Here is a 10,000-nt window from a genome sequence, read left to right as displayed (position 1 = left end):
GTGCTGCTTTTAACTAATTATGTACTCTAGGTTTATTTCACTGTTTATCTATCGCAAAGCAGCGCAGAAGAGCATCACTGTACTGTATAAGGCCAGTTATCGTATAGTAAGATTTGCCTACATATCTTTTAATTGTTTAGCTAGGAATGCTATGAACGAAAACATATGCTACTAAAGTAGAGGTAGTAGAGCAAGAGTCTTGGCGAAAAACCCGAACCCTTCACATTAAAGTAGAAATTACTTGATGTCGTGTTTACTGTAAACCGTTCTTCTGCAAGTCAAAAAGCTTACTCGTGCAGGAAGCGTGATGAAAATGAGGACAATCTTTTGTATCATGAATGTTTATTTTAAAAATGTGAAGTAAACAAGCAAACAAGTACTAGTACTCGTGCTCGTTTTAATCACGTGTGACATGAAGGTCGCTAGCAAAATTAGTCGAGTCTGAAAATGGAATACTTGCTCAACATAGAGTAATTTAAATTACAATTCACGAACAACAAAGACAGAATATTAGATAGGTTAAACATTTGTAAAACATTGGAATACATGGAGACAAGGAGTCCGAAATGATGCGAGCTTATTGTAGGAAATTTGAAAAGTTCATTATGGCGGTGCCAAAGGTAGAACGAGAAATGGAAACGGAACTTTCAGGTTCCTAACAACGCGCAGTAGAATTATAAAAACAGCCAAGAACAAACAGCTGAAAGTATAAAGACGCCGAAAGTGACACCAAATTATAAAACGCAAGATCTGCATAAAATCGGTGTTTATGTCACGTACCTCAAAGGTTGAACCCTGTAATATGGTAGTGTCCCTTCTAGGGTTATTTTATTGCGGACATGAAGATCCGTTTCTATCGAGCACATAATTAGGTTAGGGATCAATTAGATTGGCCTGGTAAAAAGGCTCGAGGAGGAGCATCATTTGATCGAATGCAGACCAATGCTAAAAGCTCACCAACACTTTAAAAATTGATCAACCAAAAAGAATTTCTTTTGTATCACACACCGTAGCCAGATAATAAAAAAAAAATTACGCCCTCGCTCCACTGACACGCGGTAACACTTTACTAGATAAATAATTTACCGATTGTGAACTGGAATTTTCATTACTACACCTGCATAGCCCTTGGCGCGTTTTGTAACTGTACATACCTATCGGCTAAGAAAATGTCGATCATGAATCTTTAATAAAATGCACGAAAATCTTTTCGAAGCCTCTATTCAATAGTTAAATGTGAAGTATTCTCGGATGTACGACTTTTACCATTCTAAGAGTGTGTTGTGGCATTGTCAGTGCGACGTTTCTTTGAAACATGATTTATGAAGTACTCTTTAGTTTTCAATCTCATTATAGAACAATAATTTTTTTTTGTTTCAAAAAATAAATCATTCGAAAAATCCGAAAACATGTTGTTACATAAGCCATGTTATCTAATAAATACGATCCAGTCCGTTTCTGTAAAATTTAGTAACACCGTGCCTTCTTGATTCAAATCACACAAATTCGCGTTAATTATCATGATCAGATTGGTGATTGTGTTTGGCCAAGATGGGTACGATTAAATTGCTGCATCGCTTGACAATACTAGCAGGAATACCATCGGGACACGGTGCGTGAGATGGTTTGAGTTTATACATCCAAAAATGTAATGTTTGCCAGTTAAAACGGTTACAAAGGCTTGGACGAATTGTACAGCCACCGAGTTCACGCACCTCATTATCGCTGTAGTTCTACATGGTTCCAGTTAAGCCTTCCCATATGATCAGAAAGCATCTGGATTGTTTTTCAAGCCCGCATTTTCAACGCTGCTCTGAAGATGCTCCCACGGAACAGGAAGAGATTGATAGTCCTGTGCAGATTATTATAAAAATGAAGCCGTTATCGGTCGTCTTAAATTTCTTGGGTGAAAGTTGAACTCTCACCCACACTTGCACAAGGCTACCGGCTTACGGCTTCCTGGCACTGTGAGCTTAAACCCAACCGAGACAATATGTGATTCGATTGCAACCAACACTCCAACGCCTCAACGATAGACGGTGTAAGTGTAGTTACTGAAAAATGCTTTTGTCCCCAGCGAGCCTTGACTGTGTGTTACTATTATCCTCGACCAGTACCATTCCGAGGTCATGGATCATAGTACGAATTCCTCTCGCATTTTGATAGTAGTGTGCGAAACCTCGATCGTTGAACACATCGTCAGGATCGTTCGAGTTGTCCGAAGGTTAAAAACGGCGGTGCGTTCCGATGTTTTGGCAGTAGTGTAATGCTTCCAGGCGACGACGGGCGATGAGGCGGGCCGCCGGACCACCAGTCCGTGGTTCAATCGAAGCGCGGTGTTTTGGCGCTTGCACGGCGCTTATGGGTCGGCGAGTCTCGAGGGACAAAACGTTGCCTCTACGCGAATAACGGTGAGTACACGATGGAACAGTAAGTGTTCAGCGGTGGTGTCATCTCTCAGATCCGAGGGAATCGTCAAACTCCCGAAACGAACATTTTTCGGATCATTCTAATACTACGCAATAATTTTTATTACGCGACGAAACTGCTATATGCTATACAAAAGAAATGTGATACAATGTTAGCTTTCATCACTGTACTGTCTTGAACTAATGCGTTATTATAATTTTTTTACTAGCCGAGCACGTGGCAGTCAGTCCCAAAGACAAGCCATCCGCTATCCGCAGACGCCGGGCTCACGCTTTCCGATGGCCAGTTCATCGACACGCTTCTTTGTTTATCCGTTGCGGTCCGCTTCAGGTGAGTTTTGTGTTTTTTTGGTATTAAACTAATAAGGGTTTAAATGCGCTCGGGGTAAAAGGTAGGTTAGGTACAATCCGCCGGTATACCTTCACCGTGTCACGTGTCTCACGACGCAGTTCACGATTGTTTTCAAGCAATTGCTCCCAAGAAGCTAAGAAGAACCGCGGATCATTGCAACGTTCAGATTGCGTCCGGTGATAGCGGTTTTTTTGTGTGTGTGATACGTGTGTAGTGTAACAATCAAGAAAAAGTGTACCAAAAAAGGTCTAAATATAGGTAGCTGTAGAAAGATGTAGTGATTCGCGAGCATGCCTTCGGTTTATCGCTGGCCGCGTTCCATCTACAAAGTAGATTACAGGGACCGTCGTTTATCAGCAGAGTGAGCACGAGACCCCTGTCTAGAGGATTTTGCGTGATAGCATTGTTCGGCACTCTTAAATTAGCTTTAATTGTGCGGTCTAGTTTTAACAGGACCCTTTGTACGGGTCACCAACCGGTTTACAGCAGTTCGCCCTGTGGCCGGCAATTTGCCTAGCGATGGTTTCCTTTTTTTTGCGCTCGGCCTCTTCAATGTTGCGTCTCTTATCAGCTTCGGTGAGTCCGTAGACACGCTGGTTGCGATAAGTAGCCTCACCGTAGTGGCCGCACTCGTTTGTTCGATTATGTGAAATGCATGACGATTGATGTCTGAAAGCGAACGTCCTGTTCCCATTGGTGGGGTTTATCTTATCAGCCTTTTTCAAATATGGAAATGATTATGCAAATTTACGAAGCTTACTTTTTTAGTGCCGTTACGTCCACGTGCCGTCGTCTCACGTTTCTGTGATAATATAAATTGTTCATTACGCGGTGCCCCTACAGGTTGATGTATGGGCGCAGGGCGCTTGAATACAATGAAGAAAGAAAGCACAGATGAGATTAGATGCATCTGGCGTTATATGGTAAAAAATAATAGGACATTGTTGCTAAATTGTTCACTGTACATTTATCTTTTAATTGTTTGTAATGTCATTAATGTGATTATTAATTATTATAATTAAATTATTTATTATTTTGTGAACTCTGTCGTGTAGGTACCGTATAGGGGAGAACCGTACGTACCGCATGATTCAATCGGAGTACTTATCAAATTATTGGTAATGTTTTGTTATAACGATCGTGCCTTCGATTACATTGGTTTTAACTAGAAAAAACAACATTTCCATAAAGAGATGATACCCAAAAAAACTTTTCAAAGCTCAACAACCGTTGGGTTTTCAAATTTTTATTCGTTTACTATTTTGTTACGTAAAAAACGGATATCACTGTACGTCCTAGTCGCCGGCCCCAGCGTACCTGGCGGATCTACTGGGGAACTGCGGCTAGAACGATGGATGACACGCACACTTAGCCCCAGAGTATGCGCAAAAACGAACAAAGGAGAAACGGCCAGTAAGCGACAGACAGTGCAGGGGAAAAGAGATTAAAATTATTGAGCCCCTCTCACATTACGATAGAACAAAAGAGGAACTGCACGAAAGGTTTTTTGGTTTTGCACGTGGCTAACTCATCAGTGAAAATATATTCGAGTCGGGTGAGGCACAAAATCGCTTAGTCAGCAACAGATTTTTAATTTTAAGGTGTACAAATTAAAGTGACTAGAATCCTTTTCCTTTGGTAGTGAAGCGTTGAATAGGAACTAATCGTTATATAATCGTTGAGCAACTTTCGAAGCTGTATAAATCAGCATCGATCGGAACAGTAACGTGGATGGAAAACGCTCTTGTAGCCGTTAAGCACTGGCATATTTTCGTATCTGCCGAGATCATCGTTCTACTTATTACGTTGGGCCATGACCTTTGGCTACCATTATTGATAGTGTTTTACTACATTCTGATCCATGGCATAATCTGTGCAGAAAGAGCAAAATACAAATAAAATCAGCTGATTGGAAGTGGTTTTATTATAACTTCAAAGTTCACACACTGTGAGAGCTTCCTGGGAGTTTCGAAAGTAGCTGAACTCTTAACGTATCAGCTGGCCCGAGACCCGACTGCTTATTTAACAGTCTTTGATAAGGAGTAGAGCTCTTCAAGTGGCGATTATACGGCACTGACTCAAGTTGATGCCTTACCGGGACGGATCCGGTTTGCTGTTGACCCTCGCACCTCGTCAGGGCTTCATTGGGGTGCTTTCGTTCCCAGCATTCATTCCCATGGGAGACCAACGTCCTGCAGTTTGATAACCAAAGAGAATAATCCGTGTGGTCCGTGTTATTAAAAGGAGGCTTTCGTTGACTTTCGTTTTCAGTTGCCTTCTAGACGAGCAGCAGTGCAGCAAACGGTACTAGCAATGAGTAAAGTGACAGTACTGGACGGTGGTTTTGCCACGCAACTGTCGGTCCACGTCGGTAAAAGCATCGATGGTGATCCACTGTGGAGTGCACGGTTTAATGCAACGAACCCGAACGCCGTGTTCCGGACGCATCTGGATTTTCTTGAGGCTGGCGCGGAAGCGGTCATGACGAACACTTACCAGGCCAGTGTCGAGGGCTATGGCGAGTATTTGGGTCTGGATGAGGACGCCAGCCTAAATTTGATCAAATCAACGGTACGCATCGCACAGATGGCTCGTAATCGATTTTTGGCCACTCAGGCCACCGATCAACCGTTCAGCATACCGCTACTGGTGGCATCGATCGGACCGTACGGAGCACATCTGCACGATGCCTCCGAGTACTCCGGAAACTACTCAAGCACGGTGTCGCAAGAGACGATCCAAAAGTGGCACCGACCGCGCATTGAAGCTTGCCTCGAGACAGGCGTGGATGTGCTCGGCATGGAGACGATCCCCTGCAAGGTAAGTTCGGTGGAGCCAGCCAGCGTTCGCTACTGTACCACATGATTTCTGTTTTTCAGATGGAAGCCGAGGCACTGCTCGATATGATGTGTGAGGACTACCCGAACGTGCGCTTTTGGATCTCGTTTCAGTGCAAAGATCATCTGCACCTTGCCAATGGGGAGCTGTTTAGTGACGCAGTCAGCTCATTGTGGGCGAAGGCACGATCGCAGCGTAACAAGAATCTTCTCGCACTTGGTGTTAACTGCGTGCATCCGCAGATTGTGACGCCTCTGTTCAAGAGCGTGAACGAAAAGAAGCTGCCAGAGGCCCGGATACCGCTCATAGTGTATCCTAACTCGGGCGAAGTCTACACCGTCGAAAGTGGGTAAGTCTGAAAAACCATACTATTCTTCCTAGGTAATATGTTAATCCGCGAATTTTTGAAGATGGCAAGGAAAGGAAGACTGTGTCCCATTGGAGCACTATGTACCACAATGGATCGAGCTGGGGGCTTACTTCATTGGGGGTTGTTGCCGAACGTACGCTCGTGACATTAAACGCATCAAACAGAGTGTTACAAACGTTATGCAATTGAACCACCACTAATCCTACAGAGGCTCCTGTATTCCTTTAGAGCTAAGTCATGGCGAACGTGCTTTTAATCAATATCAATGTTATGAATAGCCAAACAGCGATCCAGGAAACACTTATGCAGGCATGGTTGAAATCCGTTCACGGCTGGATCCCGTGCCTTGACATGAAAACCTTACGTGTTCAACACATGTTCATCGTTGCGTATTTATAGCAATAATTTGTTTATGTAAACTGTAACTACACAGGCCTATTTTATGAGACGATTATGATGTTTTAAATAACAGGAACATGCTTTCTTTCATTCGTGATCCGAAACAAATACACAATTGGTGTTGTTTCGAGAAGTTTTATAATAATAGCACTACTCAGCAGTAAAGCTGGGTCGGTTGAGAATTGTATAACTTCATATGTAATGTAACATTAGCTCCGACCTGATCGGATACCAGTAAACATATCGAATAGTGACACGACACATATAATTGCACGTAAAACTGGCATGTTAAAATCAGACAACCTAAACAAAAATATTGACGGCGACAGGTGGCTGACGGTTTCTTTTAGTGGCAACTTTAACGATAATGCTTATTTATTTAATACTATGATCAATTGCTTTAACAAACAAATTACCCAAACCCCAAAGCTTGTTCGTCACTATCGCAACCAGGTTCAAATATTTTTCTGCATCATTTAAATCGACTAAAAGCTATACAAAACAACATTATTTAAGACGGACAGCGATGAAAGGCATATTTACATACAAGCGAGTAATATTTCCAAAAAAGTTAACAGAACTTTGTTATCCGCTACATTTGTAAAACGGACACAGGATCTGGCGATTTTGATTCCTAAATGAATTCGGCAGTTTGTAAAATCTAAACGCATACGCGATACTGTTTTCGACCTGCCATGGAGTCTGCCCGGGATAAATCTCTTGCTTTGCTCTCTTCCGATCCTTCGTCTCAACACACTGGCTACTGGCTTTATAACTCATATGTGTGCGCAACAGTGATCTAATTGGCGGGAGGTGGTCCATAACGCCGTTACGCCAAATGTCGTTTGAAGCACATATCTGCTCACAAGTTTGGTCCATGATCAATTTCATTTTCTACTTTCTCATCCTCATATCCTCATATCCTTATATCCTAGTAATTATGGCTTATGGCTTATTCTTATCGCGTCCATTGAGTGGTGGTTTTGTTATGAAATACGTGGGTTTCTGCTCTCTCTACGTTTAATTCGTCTTATTGTTTGAATCACATTTTTTACTGACCTTAATTCTGCAGCTCTTAAAATTGTTTTGGTTTCGTCTATGCTGTTATTAATGTAAGCAAGTTAATTATTGACGGCATCTACATACATTTCTGAGGATAATATAATATGGCATGTGTTGCCTAGCGGCGAGAGAATGGTGACGGCCCAACAGAGGGTTCGAGAACTTCAATTGTTGCAGCCGTGGACTTAATCAACAATGGTGCTCTTTCTGCCATCCTCATAGCGGCATCTGCATGAATGAATTCGCTTGAAACGGTATGAGGGCGAACTTCTGTCCCTCTCAATATTTCTCCTACCAATAGTTTCATTTGATTGATGCAATTTTTTCATGGTGACATGACAGAACCACTCTCTGGGATCCGCTCCAGATGGAAAATCTCCTCCATCCTCCTGGTCGAGAGCCATACTCTCTTTCATCATCGACATCTGATCTCCATCACCGATGAATTGTGGCTCCATGACTCGTCCTGAATGGAGAGCTAGTACAACGGGAAGTGCGTTTTCGAACTGTGGATGTCACCTCCTTGGATCGATCGAGCGTTCAGACTTCTCGGATCTTTCATGCCAGGTGCCTATGGCATGCTAGAAGTAATGAAGAGCAGGATTTACCGCATTGGAGTAGGTGCTTTTGTTTACAATCTTCATAGTCGACTGGTACGGGAAGTAAGAATATGGAAATTCAATCTCTTCTGTATCTTCCATGATCTTGATCAAGTTTGATGCTGCGGTGTCCGTCCAGATCCATTGGCATATCTCCCTCAGACTCATTCCGGTCAACTGCTGAATGTACCCTAGAGTTCGGAATGCTGCACAGTCCTTGTATCGAGTCGCCACTGTCCCAAATCTCAAGAAATGGTAATTGGTATTGTTAGATTTGGCAACAAACATATCTATTCCGGCCCACAGTTTGGAATACTCGGAGTTCAATGCAAAGTTGTTCCAGTTAGCCTTTGCCTGCTCAACCACTGTTGCCGAATTGATCGTATTGTTTGGGTTGTATTATTGGAGGACATTGATCAAGCGGTCAGTTAGGACTGTTTTATGGTCCTTGTAATCTACCGTTTCGAAGCGGAATATGGATGTACACAATACTGCTACATATTCCCACCTAACGGCTCCAGGAGGGATATTGTATCCTTTTGACTCTCCGACAAGGATCAAATTGAACAAGCAAGATCCGTTGATCTGATCTCCAGTCTTTCCTAGTTTCAAGTTGTAACTGTCCCAATCCTCGGTCAATGTCATTTCTAAACCCTCTAAAACTTTCTACAAAAAGACATTGATCGCCTCAACACACTGGCTACTGAATTTATAACTCATATGTGTGCGCAACAGTGATCTAATTGGCGGGAGGTGGTCCATAACGCCGTTACGCCAAATGTCGTTTGAAGCACACGTTTGCTCACAAGATTGGTCCATGATCAATTTCATTTTCTACTTCCTCATCCTCATAGCCTCATATCCTTATATCCTAGTAATTATGGCTTACGGCTTATTTTTATCGCGTTCATTGAGTGGTGCACGATATATTATCGTTATAATCAATAGAGTGCTCAGCTAGGTAACATAAATGTATGATCATTGTTGATATTTCTTATTTAAGATGCTGCAATTGTTTTACAAGATGCTGCAATTGTTGCGCAAGAAGAACACTCCTTCTTAACTATCGATGTGGCGGTAAATGGGTGAACCTTGGTGCCCATAGTTCCTCCGATGGCTCACAGAGGGCTCACACCGGTTTGGGTTTGCGTCCAGAACCAAAACGGGGAGTCCGCAACAGTGAGTCTCAGAATGTGAAATAATTGTTGTGCGAACAAAATAGATGTTATTTACTTACGGAAATAGTTAAGTGCTTCCCGTGTCTGATCCGTCGTCAGCCCGAGACCCTCGGTCGGGATTGGAAGGGCCGGATACTGCACAAACCAGTCCTGATTCTCGTAACCGCCGAACGTAGTTGTCGTGTCCGCCCGGATCTTGTAGCGCGGGATCTGCTCCTCGAGTAGGGAAAAAATTTCCACCTCCGGTAAGTTGTCTGAACTGCATAATTCTGTGGGTAAAATGGAAGAACGAAAACAAAAATTAATTACAAATTACACCAACGAAATGATAATTTAAGCGCGAAAGAAACACGTAAAACACCGTAGCCCTGCTGTTAACTCTTTTCTGAAAATATGTTTTTTTTCCTCCACACGTTATTTCCTCACATCCATAAGTCGCACGTACGTGGCTCACGTGCATGCTGGTGGCGCATTTGGAGAGTTTTGTGGACCCAGCGAATGGGGCGGAAATCTGGGGCATCGCGAGCAGTAGCGATCGTCACCTAAACTCTCAACAAGTAGCATCACAGGAGCGGGGAGCGTGTTGAAAACCCATTGACAGACAGTAGCTGTTTTTAGAAACTTCTTCAGTTGGTCGACCTGTAACAGCAAATGCAACGTCCATCTAACTTTGAAACAAACAACGTGCCCGCTATCGACAACTTTGTTAATGCCATACTGCTAATGCAGTGACTGACGCAGAATACAATATTTCTACAGCATTTATGTTTGTT

General features: G+C 42.9%; 1 protein-coding gene across 3 annotated transcripts; it reads left to right on the top strand.

The window, feature by feature from the left end:
• Positions 1-4,246: 4,246 nt before the first annotated feature.
• LOC128272978 (homocysteine S-methyltransferase-like) lies at positions 4,247-6,442 on the top strand. 3 transcript variants are annotated; one of them, XM_053010875.1, is made up of 4 exons: positions 4,247-4,336; positions 5,053-5,601; positions 5,733-5,968; positions 6,030-6,442. In XM_053010875.1, exons 2-4 carry the CDS (start codon positions 5,095-5,097, stop codon positions 6,187-6,189), a joined length of 903 nt encoding a protein of 300 aa, XP_052866835.1. In that variant the 5' UTR covers positions 4,247-4,336; positions 5,053-5,094; the 3' UTR covers positions 6,190-6,442. The 3 variants fall into 3 exon arrangements, with proteins under 3 accessions (XP_052866835.1, XP_052866833.1, XP_052866834.1); XM_053010873.1 differs by having other exon boundaries at positions 5,661-5,968; XM_053010874.1 differs by lacking the exon at positions 4,247-4,336 and adding an exon at positions 4,351-4,382 and having other exon boundaries at positions 5,661-5,968.
• Positions 6,443-10,000: the final 3,558 nt, after the last annotated feature.

Source organism: Anopheles cruzii, chromosome 3, assembly GCF_943734635.1.
Source record: "Anopheles cruzii chromosome 3, idAnoCruzAS_RS32_06, whole genome shotgun sequence".
In the NCBI taxonomy this organism is placed as follows: Eukaryota; Metazoa; Arthropoda; class Insecta; order Diptera; family Culicidae; genus Anopheles; species Anopheles cruzii.
This window is presented reverse-complemented; position numbering and strand designations above follow the sequence as displayed.

Excerpts from the sequence above, each read along its gene's own strand:
- LOC128272978 (XM_053010873.1), top strand. The coding sequence starts at position 5,095 with ATGAGTAAAGTGACAGTACTGGACGGTGGTTTTGCCACGCAACTGTCG. Across the intron at positions 5,602-5,660 it reads TGGAGACGATCCCCTGCAAG|ATGGAAGCCGAGGCACTGCT; the intron begins GTAAGTTCGGTG and ends TCTGTTTTTCAG. Across the intron at positions 5,969-6,029 it reads GTCTACACCGTCGAAAGTGG|ATGGCAAGGAAAGGAAGACT; the intron begins GTAAGTCTGAAA and ends GAATTTTTGAAG.